Consider the following 22,159-nt stretch of genomic DNA (forward strand, 5'->3'; position numbering starts at 1 on the left):
CATGTTCTGGAGGGGGTCGAAACCCAAGAAGGAAAGAGCTGCATCAGTATTGGTTTCGGGCAAAGTACAAGACGGAGCTGAAATGTTCGATGATTCCCATCCGGAGGCTCCCTCATACCGGGCGCGTGAACCGTGCTACCATCGGCCATCATTACTGAGTGCACCCCAAGGACTGTTTGGTAAAGGGTCCAAAGGATGAAGGGACGGCTAAGCTGTGTAGGCGATACTAATGGTCCTGGAGCAGTGTAGATTTGAGACGACGTCAATACCACTCGGAGAGGTCGTCATAAGCACTAGGACTGCTACTTGTGCGCGGGCTACAGTCCGTAACGACGACAATCGTGGTCGCAGCTTCTCTGATGATGCCTTCCATCCGCCTGTAGGAGCTGGCATGAACATGTCTGCTTCTTGGCGGCCCGCTGGTGAGATGTTGCTTTTAGGCCAGGACTGGGAGATGTGTCACCAGCATCGCATATGAGGGCGAAGGGGGTCAGCAAGTCATTGAGGCGCAGCGCTCTCGTTGTCCAGGAAGTCTAGGATCATTACATCCCTCGCATCGTGTCGCAGCTCCGGCATTGTACTCATTGCTGAGCAGCCCTAGGGAAGTCCAGCACGTCATTCGTTACACGCATGCGGGAATCTGATCTCGGCCAACCCCAGAATCGTCGCATACAAGGACATAGTCGTGTGTTGCTTCCGTCGCTGTTCCTGTATGCAGGAAATGGTCTGTACTATCCGGATGCGCGGATGATGTCCAGGATCTTGACATCCATCCTGGAGTATCCGGAGGTCCCGCCATTGCGGTCCCGTCAGCATCCGCAGCCTTTCAAGGAAATAAGACTCCTCCTCTTGTCCCACACCGCTCTCCCGTCCCACCACTCCAAGCTCTTCACTCGGAAGTCTGCGCCGCCAAAACCAACCCATCTCGGACAATAGCGCTCTACCATGAAGCTTCATCTCAACCTCGCCTTTGGCCTCTTCCTACTCGGCCAAGTCACAGCCCAGCCATTCTCCGGTCTCGAGAAACGAGGCAACCTAGTCGATCCTTACCAATGCAACGGAGGAAGCTATACGATCAACTGTCCCAACGATTTCGTCAACATGGCGTGCCAGGGCACCTGCGCCAACGGTGATGTTTGGGCCGGCAACTGCTATCCAAACGCGTCGTAAGTGCTCGTACCGCAGACATTCTTTGCCGAATTGCGTGACCGATGCGGTGGAAGGAATCGGGGGCTTCCTTGACAGCGTGCTGATGAGATGCTCTCTTGTGTGTAGTCCTAGCACCGACTGGAGCTGCATCTATCCACTTTATTAGGCTGTGGCTGCGTCGTGCCATGCGCCGAAGCGAGAAAAGAAGTTTTGCGAGCTTGGTAGGTCTCGAGAAGTGGATGTCGGAGCTGTACTGTTTTCTGATCAATGACATTCAGGCAGCGCGGACTCGACGATAAGGAAGGAGAGTGGATTGGACTTGTTGGATTTGGGCGGTCTCGGCTGGGTCTCATCAATATTGATCAGATTTTCTGAGCGTCGATCAATGCGGTGTTCTTGACATGCATACGTCCCTTGCTGATGTATTTCTCATGTCCAAGTAACTGAAGGAGGAAGGTCGGTGCCCATAGTCGAGTGAAAGTCCGACTTCATCGAGTACTGCGATCGCAGCCGCTCACTTTCTTTTCGTCACCTCATTACCTCCCATCAACCCAGCACCGGCGTCCTCACCGTGCCCCTCTTGAACCTCAGAACAGGAACAGCAATCGCACTGACGCCTCTGCCCTCTCCCTCAAGTCTAGCTTCGTATCCCACGTCCGCACCCGAGTTCACATACGTCGCCGGTCCTGTACTCCTCCATCTCGCCGTTGACAATGGAAGCACAATTGGGAAGTTCTCGGTCTCCATCTCGGGCGTTCCGCGTTTTGCATAGGAGGAGATGATGGAGTCGGAAACAGAGCGGAGGGTTTCTGCTCGAGTGATTGTTGGCTGCTGTGACTTGCCTTCGGTTCGCCAAGAGCCTGTGGTGGCATCAACAGAAGGGGTGGCGGGAAGCTCTTTGTGGACTGCTAGTGGAAGTCTGGCGCTTCGAGGAGGAGCTGGGCTGGGAGTGGATATACTGGCAGTATTGGTGGGAGCTTGGTGGTGTAGAGTGGTAGCCGCTGAGCTGTGTCGTGTTCGGCGGGGCGGAGCGGAGTGTCGAGTGGGGGTATCGGTATCAGCTTGACGGGGCAGGGAGATTCCCAGTCCAGACTCTTGTGAAGGCCGCGACGGCCGATCCGAGCCGACACTGCTGTCAATACTGTTCGGAGTCTGTGGCCGTTCAACCTGCTGCGCTTGCAAGCTTTGGACCCTTGCCTGAGCTTTCTTCAGGTCTTTCTTGTACCCGCGGATATTCATCTTGTAGAGGACGATCTCTTGGATACAGTGCTTAAGTTCCTTTTCGAGGTATTCGCAGCGCTGTTCTGCTGTGAGTTGACACTGGTCGTCGAGCTCAGTCCGGATGATCTGCAACTTCTGCGATGCGATGGCCTGAACATCATCGTTGATCTGTGGCGTGGCGGTGTGCAACTTGATCGCGATGGACTGCGACTGGCGTCGAAGTTCGGCATGGAGCAAGTTGTTGTACTCCTCTCGTTCAGCTTTCACTCCACTAAGCTGTTTCTGGCATGCCTCGAGCTGTCGGATGAGGAGCTCGTTTTCCTCAATACCCGTGGTGTCCAGATTGAGTCTCGTGAGTTCGCGGATCCGAGCGTCTTTCTCTCCCACTTTTTGGCGGAGATCGTCCAACTCCTGCTGCTGAGTCTCGATCACAGCGACGGACTGCATGGAGTGCTGAGAGATAGTGCTACCTTCAGTCCCGGATGATGTGTTTGCCGTAGTCTTCGCCGTCCACTCTGGATCAATACTCGACAACCGGTCTCTCGCCTGATCTCTTTCTTCAATAAGCAGCTTTTGCTGATCGGACATGGATTTGGCTCGATTGCGAGCTTCGTAAAGTCCTTCCAGTACATCTGTCCTCTCGAGGTTGCCCATACACAACGCTGCTTCGAGACGTGCGATCTTGTCCAGCATCGTCTTCTCGCTGTCCTTTGCTTGTCGAATGATCTCTTGGAGCTGCAATATTTCTCGGTCGTGGCTGTTATTGGAATCTCGGAGGATGTCTCGCTCAGTCTTGGCCTTGCGATGTTCGGCTTGTGTGTTGCGAGCGAGGCACAATTCGCGTACCAAGGCTTCCGTTCCGACGGCTGAGTCTGACGAGGCTAGTGGCTCAATATCGAAGGTAGGTCTTCCATGTTGGCTTGTGGTTGCGGACTTGGTCGCTGAGGTCTGAACCTCGGTAGTCGCGTGTGTTTCTGGAGCAATTTCAAGGCTTCCGATAGTTTGCGACACTTTCGGAATGTTTTCACGCTGCTTCTCCAGGATTTCGATGTAAGACCGGTGCGACGCCACTTCTCGTTCATGTGTCTTCTGAAGCGACGCAATGTGTGCATCGTGAGACGCCCGCAGAGCCATGATTTGCGAGACAAGTTCGTCCGTCTGCGCTCGATGGTGTTCTTCGCGAGAGCTGTCGTATGTTGGTGGTGCTGTGATGGACTGCTCGCTGACGGGCTGAGACGTCGCGGTGTCGTTGTCATTGCTGATCGATCGAGTCTGCTCTGCCTCACGGACATTGAGAGATGGTCGCTTCGTCATATATGGCAAGGCATCACTTTCGGTCCCCACAAGAGTGTCCTCGCTTGTGTTTGAAGTATGTGAAGTCGATGGCTTGCGCTGTTGATATGGGCATATTTGCTTTCGAGGAGTTCGGGATGCGCTCCGACGCACGTTAGCTGACTTTCGAGAATAGCTGTCGCAAGAGCGTCGTGGAAATGCAGCAGAAACCCGGGATGGTCTCGGGGGAGTGCCCCCGTTGTGTTGATATTCTTGCGGCCATGCTGGCATCGATCCCTCAAGCTCTGCTGGCTCCATACCCGGCGCTTCATACATTGGTGTCGACGGTGCAGTCCTAGATCGAGGTCTTCCATGCCAGGGCTGTCTTTCCTCCGCCTTTTGTGCAGAAAGGAAGTGAGCGTTAAGTGGAGGCGACTTGAGCATGTCGTTCATGACAGCCATGAGACTGGTGGCGGACTTGATCGCAGCATCGTGGAGCGCGACGGAATCATTGCTTCTGCTGCTTGTGTTCGATCCGAAGTCCCGCGCGAAGTCTAGTGGGATTGGCTTTCGTCCTGCTTTGCTGGAGCGCTGTGCTTTAATTAGCGATACTCATCTACCGATTGCCATGCGGGCCATACTTTGACATTCCGACCATGCTCCATCCCTTTGATTGAGATGTACTCGATGGGTATTGGAATCATGCCTGTCGAAACATGTTTCTTGTCGCCTTTCGTCCACGTAAAGAATTTATTCGACGCCATGATGGAGAACGATCATATCGTGTTCATGATCGCAGGAGAAATCGAGAAAGGAATCGGATCGTGAGCACTCAACAAGAGATGCCCGACAGTTGCAAAATGCGATGTACGCCCGGCGAAAAGGAAAAGGTTTCGACGCAACAAAGGAAGAGTAGTGAAAGAAAGAAGCACAAGCGACGTGCCCACGACTGCGATGTTCTACCGCACCGTAGGCTTGATGGTCTACCGGGTCGCAGGGTTGAAACTAACCGCCAGGAAGCACGCCTTCAATCTCAACCTGCATGTCAACCACGTTGCATCGACAGGACCAGCAACGCTCATCCGCCAACACGCAGCGGCCCGCGAATCCTCACCTTCAAACGGACGTCTGAATACCGACCGAGTGGTCGTCGTCCACGCCTGGAGTCTGCATCGAGAGTACTGAAACATGCTCTCGCGGCTGTCGAGACTTGGCTCCTGAACAATTGCGTGAGGGCCAATGGTGGTGGACTTTAAGCGCCGGGCAGTGAAGAAGTGTCCGAGTCGGTTATCTGCGGTTTTGAGACTAGAGACACCTGGCATGCTTGGGATTGTGCTTGACGCTGGTCCAAACAAGGCTTATTGGATGGCCAGGGAGTGTTGAGGAGGACTTAGGAGATGATGTGGAAGTAGTCGGGGGAGGAATGGTTTTAAAGAAGACGATCTGTGAATGCCTACCGATCAGCTTAGTCATTCATTCGTCCCATGACTTTCGCTTTGGCGCGACTCGAGACAGAAATCAGACAGATCGTAAGGAAAGACATGTTTTTAGTATTTTGTATGTTCTACCTCATCCATCCCATCCTGAGATGAAAGCCGATCTCCCCACTCACTTTGGACTAGGACACCGCCGCCAATCTCCCACAACATATTTCCAGAGACCAAGGAAAGTGAGCTTTGCCATACGCCAAAGGAGAGGAGTTTCCAATTTGTGACATAGCCGGAGAAGATTCGTCGTCCATCATTCAATGCTAGTAATTTTAAGATATCGATATCCGTGGTCGAGGCCATGTTCCCTCATCGTCCGTCCAGAGCGGAGTTCCATCAAACTTTTACTGCTCGTACCCACGTTCTCCTGTCCTTCGTGTCGCCATGTCCTACACCCTACCCTCAGACCCCATGATCACCTTATATTACCATCCTCCCCATAATTTCATCCTTCATCTCGCTCAATTCATTCGCACAAACATCGTCCATCGCGATCAACTCCTCCGGACTCAGACCCTTCAGCTCCGCACGGGATCGACCTCCAGTCTCGCCGCCGCGGTAGGCCATTTCCTGCGCGATGCGGTTCGCTTGCTCGAGGGTCCGTTGGCGGAGAGATCTGAGAGCGAGGAAGGGCGTTGAGTGGATCTCAGACAGGGGAGTCGGTTTCCAGGGAGTCGAGAAGGGTGATGCTGGAAGGGTGGGCGACGGGACCGTGAGTGGTGTGATGATGTCATGGGGGGTCGTGGGTGCGGATGGTGGAGTGACGATACCGGCGGCGGTAGTCGGAGCAGCTGTGGTCGCTGGAGGAGGGGTAGAGGTGTACAGCTCCTCTTCGCTCGGCTCATCGGCACTGTCCTCCTCCTGCATTACCACATCTTCCTCTTGTGCAGCGCCCACTGCAACGCCGCCTTCTTCGACAGGCGTATCGACTTTCTCGTCCTGAAGTGCCTTGATGACAGCATCCACATCCTCCACGAAGAACAGTCGTCCTTCTCCGAAACCCCTTTCCCGTACCAACTCCTCCACAACCGGCCTGATCAATTCTCCCTTCCCAGCCGTCTGCTGGCTCAGTCCTACCATTTTCTGGAGTAGGGTAGTCGGCCACTCTCGTGGTGCCATGACCTCATTGTCTTTCTGACTCTTCGGCCAGAAGGATGCCGGTAGGATCTCGGATATGTCGTCAACACCCCAATTATGTTTCATGTCGGAAATGTATTGGTCGCGCTGGCGGCGGGTTGCGGAGTTGGGGTTCAATTCCCTTTTGCCCTTGATACGTGTTCCCTCACTTTGAGGTCCCGAGCTGGACTTGCGCTTCTTTGGTTGGTCCGCACGAGCGGGCGGAGGTGAGGCGGAGCGGCGTTTGTTATTCGTGGGAGAAATGAGTTGACGATTGATGGGTGGCGGCGGCATGACTACAATGGTGGAGCCCTCGGCGATGGACTCGGAGTCGGATTCCACGATGATTTCTTCTTCGTCTTCCTTGTCGGAGTTATTGGTAGTGACTTCGGTGTTCTGTGGCACCGTCAGTGTGAGATTTTGGGCGCCTTCGTGAATGGTCTGTTCTCACCTGCGTATCACCTTCGGGATCCGGGAAGTCGGGGTCCTAGGAGGATGTTAGTCCGAGACATTGGGTGCATTATTGACTGCATGATTCTCACCAGCTCGTCACGCTTCTCCTCCTTGCGTTTGAAATCGGCATACATGCGCTCGACCAGATCAACTTGCGATGGCTCGACAGACTCGTACCGCGAGCGCTGACTGACGGCATTGATCGAGTGATCAACAGTCGACTGGGTATCGTAGAAGTACGCGGGTGTCGCCGGTCCTGTCACAAAAAGCGGCGAGTCCACTGCTGTGACATCGTTCAACTGCCGCGGAGCGGACTCTTGCTGTTGTCCTTGGCGATTCTTGCGCATCTCCTCAAGTTGCTTCTTGGTGAACGCCGGGATCTGGCTAGGACTGGAGTCGCGGCGAGTCAATTGGGACACGAATAGAGTGGACGACTCGGCTTGTGTCATATCATGATCCGGCTGCTCCGTACGCTGCGAAGGCTGGCTAGGCTGTGCGGACCGTGGAGCATTTTGACTTGGGATCGAACCCCAGGTGGTGTTCGAGGAGTGGCCAAAAGTTTGACTCGCTGACTGCGACCATTGATGCTGTTGACTTCCAGTCGATCCGCGGAGTGTGCTTGACTGGGCTTCTTCGCTGTCACGGATTTCACCGTCCTCGAGCATAGTGTCGTCCGCTGGGTCGGCCACCTTGGACAACAATGCGTGCTGCATCTGTTGTTCGTTTTGACGCATCATTTCCGCCACGATCTTGTTCTTTTGGGACAAGTCATTCAGCTCCAGTTCAGTTCGGCGCGCTTGGGATAGATCAGTCATCATGTCGGCCGTCGGCGCTCTGAAGGTACGCGGGATCTGCTCTTCGGCAGCGGGAGTATTCTCTTGAGACAGCATAGCCATGGCATCCGTCACCTCTGCGACGGCTTTGTCGCCATTGCTGGTCTCCTTATTCAATGCATGAGCCGTCGCATTGTTCTCAGTGGTACGCCGGATATTCTCAGTCACGGGCCGTTGAGGAGCTGTGGCTGATGCCGCGAGTTTACGTGGTCGTGAGCTGCCAGGAGGGCGAATGTGCGGACGACCTCTGAATGCTCCTCGAGGCGGAGCGAAGACAGCATTATTTCGATACTGTCGGATAGTTAGTCAGGCTTCGGGTACATGCATACATGCGGTCGGCCAGTTATGCTTTGACGACGTTAAGCTAATGAACTCTAAATGTATTTATGCGTGAAATAGCCGCCCCGCATCTTTTTGTCTTTGTAAGAAAAGAAAGTACTTGTACGACATACTTCAGGCTTGTGGCCGGAATGCATTGTTGTTGTGGCTAAGAGCACACTTGCAAAAGCGCAAGGTGGGTTTATTATTATGTATAGTCACTGTGTTGTGTTGTTGTAAGGTAAGCCGAAGTGTTTGAGTCGAAGTGTTAAAGCACGGGTCGGAAAGAGCTGCGATAATGGAAAGTTGCGAAAAGAGTATTGAAATCGAGGTGGTGGGACAAAGGAAGAAGGATTGAGATGAGGAAATCATGGGTTGTTTTTGTACGCGCCCGACAATGCCAAGCCAATACTCTGACTCATTCCTAAGCTGGACTCTATCTCCTCAGTTAGCCAATAGAGTCACGAGACGTAAGACCAATACGTACATTATCTCAGACTAAAGCAAGGAAGCGGAGTTATGCTGCAGGAATGCGGGGCGTACGATGGAATTACCGTCAATTACTGGCTGCCCGTTATCTGTATCCTAGAACAAATATGCTCTTTGCGGTCATGCGACGACATCTCCTACACGCTTGGAACCATTACGGTCAAGATGTTGCGCCGGAGCTTTTCATTTGCCGCTGAGCTCGCCGGAAACGATATCGACTAGTTTACTGCCTACATCCTAGCCGCCCTAGGAAGGGGAGTTTTGTTCGCCAAGACACCAATGTCAATTCGACGAACAATTCCCGTCCTGCGCTCCAAAACACCACTATATCTTCTACCTTCCTCATTGGGACTATCGCCGCAGTCGACGCAGGACAGCGATGGCGCGATGTACACCTGTAGCCGTGTCATAGCACGGCATGGAAAAGTCCTGATGGTATAAGTCCGACAGGTAGCGGCGGTCAAATCTCACATTCCCACTTTCCACTCCCACAACACAATCATGCATCTCCTATCCATCCTTCTTACCAATTTACTCACAGCCGTCACCATGGCCTTCACAGGCTGCTCTGCTCCCTTCAACACAACGATCGGCCCTGCAAATGGCCACCTCGTGATCGTCGGCGGTAACCTCCAATCCGACTCAGTCTGGGAGAAAATCATCTCTCTCGCCGGCGGACCATCGGCGCCTATCGTTGTCATCCCCACTGCCGGCGGTGAGGGCACATACAACGATACCTACGCTCCCGTCACAACTTTTCGACGTCTTGGTGCCACGAATGTCACGCTTTTGCATACCTACGACCCGGCGGAAGCGGACACCGACGCCTTTATCGCTCCTCTGCGAGAAGCGAAAGGCATTTACTTCGGTGGCGGCCGGCAATGGCGGCTCGTTGACGCTTATGCTGGAACGAAGTCTGAAGCTGCTTTTCAATCAGTCCTCGACCGAGGCGGTGTCATCTCCGGCAGCAGTGCGGGAGCCAGTATCCAAGGTTCCTTCCTCGCTCGCGGAGACACGGCGAACAACCAGGTCATGATCGGCGACCATACTGTCGGATTTGGGTACCTTCGCAACGCTGCCATCGACCAGCACGTCCTTGTTCGGAATCGACATTTCGACATGTTTGATATTCTGAAGAAGTTTCCGGAATTACTGGGCATTGCGATCGATGAAGATACGGCGTTGATCGTGCAGGGAAATGAGGCGGAGGTGTTCGGCCGGACGTATGCCTTGATTTACGACGGGAGCTTCTACTCGGATGAGGGAACCGAGTTGAAGACCGTGCCGCCGAAGGACGTCAGGTTTTACTTTCTGAGGAATGGACAGAAGTATGATTTGGCGAAGAGGGCGGTGATTGAAGATCCGGCGCTGGAGGCGCAGGGAAGGGATGAGTTGTGATGGAGATGCTGTCGCTGGGGAAGATCCGCAATCCTTCCAGCGCCATGCGCTACAGGCATCCGAGAAGACCACGTCAACACCGCGTCGTGAAAGCCAGACCGTGGTCATCTATTCTACGGTGTAGCAACACATTCGGAATTCTCCATCGAAGTGAAAAGGTTTATGCCGGATCCAGGGGAGCCTCTCCGACGAAAAATGCGTGCACAGACCTATGACCACGCACTCATCAGTATGGTATGTAGCTGAACGACAAACCGCGGGTGCACAAAGAAGTGAAGAGTTGTGAGCTACCGCGACACCATCTATCTACTCAACATTATGATCAGAACACATATCGAAAGTTCGGGTTCTCCTTGTCCGTCAAATCCTCAAACGCATGCACCATCTTTTCATCCTGAGCCTCCGGAACTCCCGCCGCAGCGATGACATCACGCTTCTTATTCTGCGAGCGAAGATACCAGCGTAGCACGAAGAGCGTCATGATGAGGAGGGTGTAGCAGCCGATGTGCGTGGAGAAGGCGATGAAATACCGTGGTGCGTCCCAGGAAAGGAAAACCTGCGGGCCTGAGATCATGTCAGCGAGACCGATGGGCGTGCCGGCGGCAACGACGATCGGGATGTCGTGGTAGACCTACCAATTGCATTGCCTGTCGCCCAGGCTACAAAGTTCATGGACACCGCTACTGACTTTTTGGTCTGGCCGGCGACGTTGCGAGAGAGCATGCTCATGCCGAGACTTTGGGCTGCCCAGAAGGAGAGAATGATGTAGTATGAGCTGATGATGAGGATCAGTGAAGGCTATTCTTGGTTTGGACAGCCATGAACATACAACAAGAGACCAGCTGCGGTGCTTGTGTTGGTCTTCTCGACAGTCATCAACACAATGGTGCCTGCGAATGACCTGTGAAAGGCTTGGTCAGTTCGGAGCGGCGGGGACCACGTCGTCTACTCACGGCAGGCAGAAACAGGCCATCACGATGGTGTTCTGCTGCGTCTTCTTCGCCAGCCAAGAGGAGCTGAACAGAGTGATGATGATAAAAGCGCCAAGTACCATGGCCAACAGTTGCGTCTCCAGGACAGTGAATCCGAAGCCAGTGATGATGATCTGTCCACATACATGATCAGTACGGCACGGACTGGTATCGCTCGGGGAATCCTTACATTCGCAAAAGCTCCAAGGCCGCCCGTCGGCAGCGTCGTACAAAATGCGATCAAGCAATAGCACCAACACTGGAGGTCAAGGAATGCCTCTTTCATCTGCTCGACACGAAACTTCTTGTTCTGGAGTCCCGTCTGGTTGGACCGCACCCTTTCCACCATGAGGTGCTTGTCTTCCTCCGAGAAAAATTTTGCTCGCATTGGACTATCAGGCAGCCAGCAGATGACGAAGACGCCCCAGAGGACCGAGACCACACCATAGGTGATGAAGATGGCTTGCCAGGACTCCAGTGCTCCGCCGCGAGGTATCAGTGAGAAGCAGTACGCCAGGAGACCGCCGACAATCTGTTGCCTGGAGGACGTTTAGCTCTCGGAGTGCCAAAGGGCATACAGTCCATCGACTCACGCTCCGTTCATACAGTACCAGAACGCCACGATCATCGCTTGCTCTTCCCTTCGATACCACATCGACGACAAGATCAAGAAAGTCGGCTGACAGACTGCCTCGAAGATTCCCAGCAGCGTCCTCAGTGCACAAATCCCCGCAAAATCCGTCGCCGCAGCATGAAAAGCCAGCACGCTGCCCCAAATCACAATGCAAGCCCCTAGGAACTTCGCGATCGGCAGACGCTGGATGAGCCAATTGATGGGATATTCGACGATCAGGATAGCGATGTATATGCAGGTCGTCAGCCAGCTGTACTGCTGTTTCTGGAGGTTGAGGTCTTCAGGGAGTTTCATGATGGAGGTGAAGGAGAGGGTTCCTTTGTCGAGGGCTTGCAGAAAGTACGTTAAGACCATGATTGTGAGGACTCGTTTGTTGATCAGCTTGCGCAAGCGAAGGTTCTCGGCAGGAGATATCTCGATGCGGGCGGTGTCGGTGTATTTGGCGACTTCGGCCTACGATGGAATGTCAGTGGTCAGGCTGAATGTGTTGCCCACGCGGCTATCAGAATGCTTACGTCGATGCGGTTGTAGTCTTGGGCATCCTTCGGGATATCGTCGGGTGTCATCACTCGCTCGATTTCGGATGCCTCGAGACCTTTGGACGCAACATACTGATTCTCATGGGCACGCTCGATGTGGAAACTGCTGGTGAGGGAAGTCATCTTCGCGTCCGCCCGTCTGAAGGTTTTCCGGACGAGCAGGCCATGTCAGACCAGGGCGATCATTTATATGCATTCATGGAATGTTATGACAGCTTCTGCCGAGAGAGCTTCGGAGTAGGGCTTCTCGTACGGAAGCATTGTTGGATCCCGCGTACCATTGGCGGATGAACTCACAACGGAGAGACGAAGGATTCGTAACTTATGCTTCTTCGATCCTTCGTGTCATTTATCCCGGCCGAACATGCATCGAATGCGGAGAAGTTGGGGAAGAGGATGGGTGGAGCCAGCAGGACTCATGCACTTCGGCTTGAGATGTAGCGAGGCGGTGCATGTTCTTGGACTTGCATACATGCCGCTCTTTGCTCCGAGTGGTTTTCTTTTCGTTTGAGTGACATTGAGACACATCGGGACAGCAACTATGCCACAGCAGCCGATCCGGATCGAAGGCCTGTCCGCCGGCAACGTCCAAGTCAACATCGAATTACTCGTCGACAATCTTGTCTCGATTAAAGATGAGACGGGTCAATTCCTGCTTCGTCTTCCCGATGGCAGAGTCATCGATACCAAAGGCTGGAACGACTGGGAATGGACGTCAGTTTCAACCGTCCATCAATCTACGACTATTTCTGATCAAGTTCCAGGCACGGCATCGGTCTATATGGCCTCTGGCAATACCATACCCTGACCAACTCCCCGAAAGCTCTTCAAATTATCAACGACTGGTACACCGCCCAGCTCGCAACCGGAACAACAAAAAACATCAACACAATGTCAGTCATGCTCACTCTGGCTTGTCTGTACGAGAAAACACAAGACCAAACATACCTCCCGTGGCTCGACTCCTGGGCCGAATGGGCAATGTACGACCTTCCACGGACCCGCTTTGGCGGTATGCAACATATCACGTATCTCGATGCCAACAAGCAGGAACTATGGGACGACACGTTGATGATGACCGTTCTGCCTTTGGCGAAGATCGGAAAGGTACTCAATCGGCCGCAATACATCGAGGAGGCGAAATTCCAATTCTTGTTGCACATCAGATACCTCTGTGATCCTTCCACGGGACTGTTCTTTCACGGCTGGAAATTTGATTCGTCCGCTGCAGGTGGTGTCGGGCATCACTTCGCCAAAGCAAGGTGGGCGAGAGGCAATGCGTGGTTAACGATTGCGATACCGGAATTCATTGAATTGCTGGATCTGGCTCCCGGCGATGCGTTGAGAGAACATCTACTGGCAACCTTGGTCTCTCAATGTGAAGCGTTACGAGCGCTACAAGATCGATCTGGCTGTTGGAGGACACTACTGGATGTGAGCGAGATCGAGGGGAGTTATGTTGAAGCTTCCGCAACGGCTGGCATTGCATATGGTATGTTGAAAGCGGCCAGGAAGAGGTACATCAGCAAAGAATTCAAAGCAGTCGCTTGGGCGGCCGTGCATGCGGTTTTCCAGAGGATTGATGTTGATGGAGAGCTGAAGGACGTCAGCTTTGGCACCGCCATGGGACACGATTTGCAGCACTACAAGGACATCCCGGTGACAAGTATGCCGTATGGGCAGGCGATGGCTATGATGATGCTGGTCGAGGTGATGAGGAAGTTCCACTAAGACTTCTCCCGACTTTCCCGACCGGGCTGCCTTTCGACCTCATGTTTAAGAAGTGATCCAGGACGATACACTACAGCGCGAAGGAGTGGCAGCGGCATTGGCCAGTGGACTGTTGGTATAGAATTGAACATGAAGTTGGAGCGAAAGATTGGCGATGGAAGATATAAGTACAAGAAGCCACCCCATGGAGATACCGGAGTGACGGTCGTTTTTGGTCTGCTGATTGCTGCGCCGCTTTTCATGGCCCAAAATAGCCTAAGCGCTCGAGCGCAGACTACACTGCGCTCTGTCTTGGTCTGCATTTTCATGATAGCCGCACGAGGGAGGGGCCACCTCACGGATGAGAACAGGTCGGTGGACTGGATTCGAGCGAATGCGATGCCTTGGGGAGAAGCGGAGCTGGTTGCAGGAAGACGGCGAGGTTGCCTCCGACGAAGTGCGTCCGCGCCTGCGATGATTCGCTCTGCTGCTACTACGTCTGCTAGACCGTCGAGTTCGGGCTATGCGGCTGAGCACTTCCATGGAAACGATCTCTCGACTTGATCTCTGTTCTTTTGCTCTCTGAAGGCGACCGAGCCGCTGCTACGCCTGCTCGACCGCCAAATGCGGGCTTTGCGGCTCATGACATCCATGCACAGTGCCCCCTCGACTTCTTCTCTTGCTCTTCGAGTGCTTACGCGCCTGCGACGATGGGCTCGGCTGCTGCTGCCTCTGCTAGGCCTTGAGTTCACGATGTGCGGCTGAAGACATCCGTGGCAAATGAAATCTCTTCCTCTCCGAAGGTGACCGAGCCGCTGCTACGCCTGCGGGATCGTCGAACTTGGAATACAAGGCTGAACGCATCCATGGGAAGTGCTCTCTCTCCCTCTTTGGAGGCGACCGAGCTGCTATTGCGCCTGCTGGACCGGCGAGTTCGGGCTGATTGGCTGAAGAAATCTAAGGCAATTACCCTCTCGACTTGGTTTCTTCCTCTCTGAAGGCGATTGAGCTGCTGCTACGCCTACTGAGTCATCGAATTCGGCCTAAATGGAGGAAGAAACCGCCACGGCAGACGCTCTCCTGGACCAGTTCTCTTCCTCTCAGGGCCCGACCAAGCTACTGCCACGCATGCTGGGCCGCCAACTCCAGGCTGTACGGCGGAAGAAATCGCTGCGGCATTGGTCTCATCGACATGTTCTCATCTTGTTTCAAGACGACCAAGCTGTTCCCACGCCCGCAAATCGACATCGACACTTGAGCTCACGCCGGAGCCCTCTGCGATACCCATTATCCTCCAGGCTCAGGACCGAACGACGCACCGTCTCGGCGACATTCCATACGGATGCCCTTCGCCTCTCTTCCGATGTTGAAGCAATTCTGAAAGTGAGGGATGGAGTTTGCCTGCAAATGTAGGTTCTGTCAGCTTCAATGCTGGCTCATGGCATGGCTGGTCTCACAACTCACCTCATCGATCCACTGAATGGTGTCTGTGCAACCCTCATCAGAGTACACGAAAATGCGACACTGTCCAAATTCATGTAGCCTCTCTTGGTGAATCAAATGGGCCAACCAATTGTACGTGAAGCTCTGGAAGAGCTTTCCGTTCTTCGGGCCCAGACACTTGGTCGTAGCGATGTCCTGGTCAAAATCTGAGGTCTCGAGCTCGGCACCGCGAGAAGTGTGGGTTGGGTTGTCTTCCATCGTAGTGTACTTGCAATGAAGATCTTCATGGCTCATCAGGCAAGTAGGGATGGTGCACGAGAAGGAGGCTTCCCTCGAAAGAGGTAAGCACAATTTGAGCAGACTTGCATTTCTAGAGCTGCTCCCTCTCTTGAAACAAACAACAACAACACCACCATCCAGCCGAAATGCCAGCTCCCGCCGTCCCTCTTGAACCGGAAGGCCGTACCACTCCGTGGTCAGGTCCGGACTACGCGGAATGTGGCGCCAGCGATCTGCACAAAGTCCAATTTGTACATTTGGGCCTACAGCTGGCAACGCTACTGATGCTGGCAGAACACCTTCCCTGCTCGAAGAAGTTGCTCCGGAGAATGCATCCCGCGGTGGCTCTGTTCCTACCACTGGTCGGTTACTGTCTGGGAGCGGTTCGCCTGGGTATGGACCTCTGGGCGGTGGAATGCGGTGACAAGATGCATCCCGGCCTCGAGATTGCCGTGTTGGAATTCGCGGTGATTGTGTGCACGCAGCTTCTCTCTTTGCGTGTGCTGTGGAAAGAGATGGAGGTCATCTTCCCAGATGAGGATACCGCAGGATGGAGGAAGTACCGTGTTCGTCTGGTCTGGGTTGTGGCGACAACTCCGGATTCTACAGTCGAAGCGGCACGACTCCATCAGGAGTAAGAAAGACCCCAGGATGGGGCCGGACAGAAAGGCATCGGTGTCCGAAACAACAACAAAGACCGGTTGGATGGGGCAAGCCATGCCAAGGTCCCAACAATCGGCCCCCGTGAAGTAGGGGTACTTCTCGCGTGGAACTCCGCTACGGTTTTGTACCTTAACGCGGTGCAGGAGTAAAGTACCTGTCGCAGACGACAATCACATCAGTCGAAACAAGCCAACGATCAACACGCCGACTACACCAACACGTCAACTCGATCAACACCCTCGCGACAGGGAAGCCAAAACAAGACCAGGCCTTGCACGCCCCGCCAAAAAGTTATGACAGTCAGACGTCCATCAATCGCGTCCTGATTAGTGCAGGCCAAACACCCTTCAGTGAACCTTCGTCAATGGGGTCTCACTGCGACAAACAAGCGGACCGGAACAGGCGTAGCATTCGCTCTGCCGTCCAACGGAAACGCTCGATCTTCCAACGCAACGCTCGATTTTCCATCGCAACGCAACAAGCTGGACCAGTCCGACGGAGACACACAACTACATCTAGCCGAATCTTCAATGCCCACAATGCAGGTCATTCAAGTCTATCAGCACAGTGGGTCTCCACCGATGGAAAATTGGATGTGATTCTGGATGATTTTGAAGCTCAATCGAGCGCCAATGATAGGCGATTATGGGGCCAGATTCGCAATTCGCTGTTGCGGGAGCCTCGTTGATCAGGTGGGCAAGACTTCGAGATGCGAACTTCATTCCAGCACTTTGACCGGACTTCTGGGGTCGTCGCGCCGAACATATGGCGCCGGCTCAGCTTATCTGTGGCCTTGTTCGACAGGTGTATGGACGAGGGTAGCAGTCGACGGCAGAGCCACGAATTTGGTGACCTCCACGCAGTTGATCCACAGAAAGGTCGGGAATGTCCTACCAGAGTATACTCCAGCAGTTCCACGGATATGCTTTGCTGGCTTTCGGATACGCCAATGCGCTCCACGGGACGCCAAAAGTCAATGGTCCAAAGACCCAGACATTGCCACTGTGGACAGCCTGTTCCCGAGAACGAACGCCAATTCGCTCCACGGCATGCCAAAAATCAATGGTCCAAAGAGCCAAAAATTGCCACTGTGCTGACAACCTGTTCCCGAGAACGAACGCCAGAGATATAAAATACTCGCTCCGCATCTTTGCTCTTCTTTCGTTTCAAATTCGTGGTCTCTAGCGCATGATATCCTCGACGCGGTCATGCTTGGTGCCTCGCGAGTCTCCATTTCACTTCTGGCCACGCTACAACCAAGCGTAACAACTGCAAGTCTTTCGATCCAGTGTGCGTCAAACAGCGCCCATCGTGAACCAGCAACGCCCTTTGGAGAACTCAGGAGGACACTCTGGACACTGGCTACCCGAAAGATGACGATGACAACGCTCAGATCCTCATTTGCGTGGCACACACACCGCCTGATATCAACTCGGGAGCTCTGGGTAGATCAAGCACACTGAACGTTGATGCAGACTCCACCGAGTGACAACAAACAAAGACAACGCTCTCAAGCACATTGGGCACGGTCGACTCTTCGAGACGAGGTTTTGCCGAGCCAAAGGTTATTTCCAAGCCGGTAATGCCCTATCATGGTAATGTGGGCCTTTTCAATAAACCTGAACAGTCGGGCACTGCAACCTACAGGCCGGTACGGCGGCAATGCCCTTGGTATCAAGGGGCAGTGAGGGCCGTGTGCCGTTCCAATCAAATTTCGATCAGCCGCCGTTCGCCCAATGAACATTAGGGGCACACTGTCTCCTCAACTGTGGCGTTGAATGCTGTTCAGCTCGCTGTTGCGACTCAAGAGCGAGAACCAGACCGGTCTTGTGGTCGCCGGCTTCATCAATGACATGGCACAGAAAGTGCGCACAACTACCGATATGATTCGATTCTCGACCAGGTCGTGTCTGCTTTCGGCTTCTGAAAAATAAGGCACGGGATCAGTGAGATACAACTCGACGACTCCGAAGCTCTATCGATTGCCGACGTAATGGCTGATGATGGGGTGCCAGATTCGCAGTTTGATACGGCGGAAGCCCGATTGATCGGATGGAGGAGATATCGGCTCATACGAATCTCATGCCAGGACATCGTTCGGACCACCGTGACCGAAGTGTCTACAAGGAGAACAACAGGAAAGAACTTCCGGCTAGAGATGACTAAGCTCGTATAGCTCGTATACCATGCCGAGACTTGCAAATTCGACTTTAACTTACCGCCCTTCCACCTTCTATACTACTTAATGCACTACTACACTATCTACTGCAAGCAAAGCGATATTAGGATTAACAGATCGCATTATTAGCTATACATAAAAAAAAGAATTATCCGAATCGGCCCTGTTTTAAGCTTAATATAAATCTACTAACTTCACCGCTTGTTTTAGCCCTCAACTTCCAAAATAGACGACATTAGCGACTCCTCTATAGCGGATTTACCGTCCCTATTGGACTTCTACCGCGACTATAGCCTTTAGCGCACTGCTTAGGACGACTACCTTAACGACTTACTTAGTAAGGACTTCCTTAACGACTCGCTATCCACTAGCGTCCTTATAGGTCTACTACCGAGCGCTCCACCGGCTCTACGTAATTACGGCAACAGAGTCTCGGATACTATTAACTTGCTAAGCGACTTACTAGCTCCACCGCCGCCCTTACGACTGCTAGAGCATCTATTGTCTATATTAAAGCCGGAGACGGTTATTTATAAGGGCAAAACACTAGCTAAGCCTTATCTGCCTACCGTTGTTAATATACTATTACCAGCTCCCTTACTAAGAGAAGCATAGCGACTACATTATCTGCTCGCGCCGGAGCAACACGAGCTTCTTCGGTCGTTCGTAGACTCTATTAAGCCGTCTTACTTCGAGCATCTACGCAACGGTAAGGTATTCCGCAATGCCGACTATTGCCTTGTACGGCTATAAGACTACTACTTTACAACCGGCAGCGCTGTCGTATATATATCGAACAACAGCTAGCGAGCGCTCTTTAAGTGTATCTACTACGGCGATACTACACGCAACGACGAGGCCGGCGACGAGGAACACCTGTACGCGGTGCCGGCTACGAACCTGCGATACTATCGCAGAGCTAAGTTTCCTCCGGAGGATTAGAGAGGCCGTCGATCCCTCTTCCCTTATAATAATAACCGACCTAGAGGCATGCCTCCCCTCGAAGATACAAGCTACAGAACGACAGTACGATTCGAACGAACAGCTCTCTACGCTACGAACGAGAAGAAGAAGAAGAAGAAGAGGCAGTCTACTCTATTCTATACGCGCATCTCCTCGAAATCCGAACCGAAATCGCATATCCCTTCCTAGAGACTTCGTTAACCTCGAACGAAGTATATATGCACTTTAAAGAGCTAGAACTCGGTAGAATCTACAACTCTACGATTAACCTACGTTATCGTAGATAGAACTGCTACTACGATACTATAAAGGCATATTAAGGACAAGAGAAGATAGCGAGTTAGATAGCTACTTGCGCATCTACGTTGCTCCTACACTACTTTCTGCACTGTAATGCATTTCCTCTCTCTTTCGAATTCGTAGCGTACGTACAAAGCGGAAGGATCCGCTAAAAATTCTGCAAAAAGCTTAGCGCGAAAATTCTGCAGCCCCGGCTATACGACACTCGTTAGATTTCCTTTGTTTTGCGCTGCTTTTAAAGTCCTTCGGTAGATTCTACTTTGCAGATTCTACCTTAGGCACGGGGTTTTCCCCTAAGGTTAAAGAATACCGAAAGAATTTGATTGTAAATAGATCTACTGCCTTGCGCGCAAGGCCGTCCTACATAGTCTTAGACTCCGAAAGGACGTAAATGGAACAAACAAACAAACAAACAACAATACACGCAACGACGAGGACTTTAAGGAAGCTATATACGACAGTAACGACGAACACCGGCATCTACGAATTAGGGTAGCACGCAATATCCGAGCTCGTAACTACTAGTAGAGTTGTCGTCTCTTATACAAGCGCGTTCGCCGAGATGTAGAGGTAAAGTAGGCAGTCCTTATCGTCCACAGCCTTAGTTACACGCATAAGGTAGCACTAATGCCTATAGTCTATTCGGTGCACTAGAAACGTATACTAGCATATTAAGAGGCCCTTACTATTGCAGCATAGCTCCGACTTACCGGCGAGTTATATAAGACGGCATATAGACAGTTGTCGTCAAAGGAGCTTAAGCTTAATCGCAAGAGGTACTACAACCTCGTTAAAGGGCATACGCGTACCGGTAGTAATAACTCCGAGACGGTTATAAACGCCTTCCTTAGTATGCTTATATCGCTCGGCTTTAACTACGAGGCTCGCTAGTTATACGAGCTAGATAAGTAGACTAGTTAGGCTATTAAAGCGTCGCTTAAACAAGTCGTCTTCTAGATAGTACGGCAAGAGCGGTATGCACAGCGTTTCTTACCGGACTTCTTAACGTAGGTAGACGCTACCTTTAATATTAACCGCGGCAATCTGCTGCTCGGTATAATAACTAGTACTGTAAACACTAGCCGAGGATTCCCTATAGTATACACCCTTATAAAGAGCGAGAGCGCTAAGGATTAGCACTTTATGCTAGTAGTAGTAGCTAACAACTATCTTAAAGGTCTACGCATGCTAAAGGTTATTATATCCGACCGCGGCAAGGGCCTTACCGCCGCTATACTAAACACCCCCTTTAGCAGTACGATATAGCAATACTATTAGCTTTACGTAGCGAAGAATATCCGCGAGCGCATTAATTAAGGCGCGAGGCGTAAAGCCGCTATAGTAACCGCTACTGCTAAGGCACGCCTCGAAGCAGTAGTAGCAGCCGCTGCAGCTAAGGGCTTACAACATAACTATAGTAATAAAGCCGAGCTAAACGAGCCCTCTACACAACCCTCCGAGCCCTCGGAATCGACTTAACGCGCACTAAAACGAGCCTTAAAGCGGAAGCCAGGCTATATAAGGGAGGACAAGGACGCTCTCGCTAAGCTAGTGTAGCTATAGCTACAGTCTAAGACTATTAAGGCTGCTAATAAGAGGGCCGAACGCATACTTGCTCTATTTACTACGGACGACAAGGTGTATTTCACGAGCATGTAGTTAGCCGTAAAGGAGCGGCTGTTAACATACTATGTTAAGCACCTTGCTAACCTTAGTGCTAACTCGTTACAGCGAGCAGAGGTTAGTAATCGTAGTGTAAAGGGCTTTACGAACGCTAACTACAACATTAAGCAGTGCGTTAAGGGCATTAAGGGCTACGTTAACAAGGTGTTCGACGAGCTAGAGCCGCTCGAAGTAAACACCTATGCTAGCTTACTACTACTAGCTATATCTATAGATAACTAAGGCTACTTTAAAGAGCTCGTTAGGGAGGTAACAGTCTATACTCTAAAGCGCGTATTAAGGAGCTTCTACGTTGCCCTTAAATTAAAGCGCTTAATTAACTGTCAAAACGCTAGCCGCAGTAAGGAGATAAGGGTGCTATATCCTCTGCGTAAATACTACACAGACTATAGTAAAGTAGAGCGCTATAGACTCCCTTATAGCTACATACTGCTTACGGCTGTCGTCGAGAGGCGTCCTATTGCAGCACGGATGTTGCATCCTCGTTACTTCGCAAGCAACAGAGCCCTTAGCCGCGTTAAATAGACGCCTTAGTAGATATCTACACACGACGAGGCGTTTAATTCACTACAAGAGCAACTGCCAGAGCGCCTAAGCGCGGTAGACCGGTTAAAAGCTACATTCCTTTGTATGCTAGAGTTTGCTAAGAACGTGCATAAGTCTAACACTACACACCTCGCTAACAACATTAAGGCCTTCGAGCATACTTATATGCTAGCTGCTCGTATACGAGCCGCGGTTGCTAGTCTACTAGAGGCAACGCTATTCGAGGCTCCGAGGGACACCTACTACGCTCGTAAGGCGACTTATAAGAGCAACAGCCGCAACACACGCCTTTAGACCTCTGCTAAGATAACTGCAACGGCTACTTAACAGGCAGAGCAAACAGCTACTCGCACTAAAGAAGCAGCCTTAGCGGCTAAATAACGTACAGAGCCTATAGTAATAGTAAGGGGTAGAAGGGCTCGTAGTAGAAGGAGTAGAGGGCGGGGTAGCATTAGCACAGCGCCAATAGGCGGTAAGGGCGTAGCTACTACTAATCTTAGTAAGGAATCTACA

At 52.2% G+C, this 22,159-nt stretch overlaps 7 protein-coding genes across 7 annotated transcripts; 4 read left to right on the forward strand and 3 right to left on the reverse strand.

The window, feature by feature from the left end:
* Window positions 1-1,511: 1,511 nt before the first annotated feature.
* MYCGRDRAFT_96806 (uncharacterized protein) lies at window positions 1,512-4,406 on the reverse strand (the record flags this gene model as incomplete). Its single annotated transcript, XM_003848478.1, has 4 exons — window positions 1,512-1,592; window positions 1,720-3,762; window positions 3,817-4,233; window positions 4,284-4,406. The coding sequence occupies 4 exons, from the start codon at window positions 4,404-4,406 to the stop codon at window positions 1,512-1,514; spliced, it is 2,664 nt and encodes an 887-aa protein (XP_003848526.1).
* Window positions 4,407-5,549: 1,143 nt separating this feature from the next.
* MYCGRDRAFT_111345 (uncharacterized protein) lies at window positions 5,550-8,160 on the reverse strand (the record flags this gene model as incomplete). The annotated part of the gene is made up of 4 exons (XM_003848477.1): window positions 5,550-6,641; window positions 6,697-6,732; window positions 6,788-7,822; window positions 7,984-8,160. The coding sequence occupies 4 exons, from the start codon at window positions 8,005-8,007 to the stop codon at window positions 5,550-5,552; spliced, it is 2,187 nt and encodes a 728-aa protein (XP_003848525.1).
* Window positions 8,161-8,839: 679 nt separating this feature from the next.
* MYCGRDRAFT_49854 (uncharacterized protein) lies at window positions 8,840-9,736 on the forward strand (the record flags this gene model as incomplete). The annotated part of the gene is made up of 1 exon (XM_003848409.1): window positions 8,840-9,736. One exon carries the CDS (start codon window positions 8,840-8,842, stop codon window positions 9,734-9,736), a length of 897 nt encoding a protein of 298 aa, XP_003848457.1.
* A 322-nt stretch (window positions 9,737-10,058) lies between these two features.
* MYCGRDRAFT_77082 (uncharacterized protein) lies at window positions 10,059-12,009 on the reverse strand (the record flags this gene model as incomplete). Its single annotated transcript, XM_003848476.1, has 7 exons — window positions 10,059-10,300; window positions 10,372-10,511; window positions 10,566-10,637; window positions 10,690-10,841; window positions 10,898-11,246; window positions 11,301-11,794; window positions 11,857-12,009. 7 exons carry the CDS (start codon window positions 12,001-12,003, stop codon window positions 10,059-10,061), a joined length of 1,596 nt encoding a protein of 531 aa, XP_003848524.1.
* A 412-nt stretch (window positions 12,010-12,421) lies between these two features.
* Window positions 12,422-13,611, forward strand: MYCGRDRAFT_50077 (uncharacterized protein; the record flags this gene model as incomplete). Its single annotated transcript, XM_003848410.1, has 2 exons — window positions 12,422-12,594; window positions 12,645-13,611. The coding sequence occupies 2 exons, from the start codon at window positions 12,422-12,424 to the stop codon at window positions 13,609-13,611; spliced, it is 1,140 nt and encodes a 379-aa protein (XP_003848458.1).
* Window positions 13,612-15,340: 1,729 nt separating this feature from the next.
* Window positions 15,341-15,950, forward strand: MYCGRDRAFT_96811 (uncharacterized protein; the record flags this gene model as incomplete). Its single annotated transcript, XM_003848411.1, has 2 exons — window positions 15,341-15,374; window positions 15,454-15,950. 2 exons carry the CDS (start codon window positions 15,341-15,343, stop codon window positions 15,948-15,950), a joined length of 531 nt encoding a protein of 176 aa, XP_003848459.1.
* A 1,631-nt stretch (window positions 15,951-17,581) lies between these two features.
* On the forward strand, window positions 17,582-18,102 carry MYCGRDRAFT_106227 (uncharacterized protein; the record flags this gene model as incomplete). The annotated part of the gene is made up of 1 exon (XM_003848412.1): window positions 17,582-18,102. The coding sequence occupies one exon, from the start codon at window positions 17,754-17,756 to the stop codon at window positions 17,907-17,909; it is 156 nt and encodes a 51-aa protein (XP_003848460.1).
* Between the last annotated feature and the right edge of the window lie 4,057 nt (window positions 18,103-22,159).

The sequence above is a fragment of the Zymoseptoria tritici genome, chromosome 11 (assembly GCF_000219625.1).
Source record: "Zymoseptoria tritici IPO323 chromosome 11, whole genome shotgun sequence".
NCBI lineage: Eukaryota > Fungi > Ascomycota > Dothideomycetes > Mycosphaerellales > Mycosphaerellaceae > Zymoseptoria > Zymoseptoria tritici.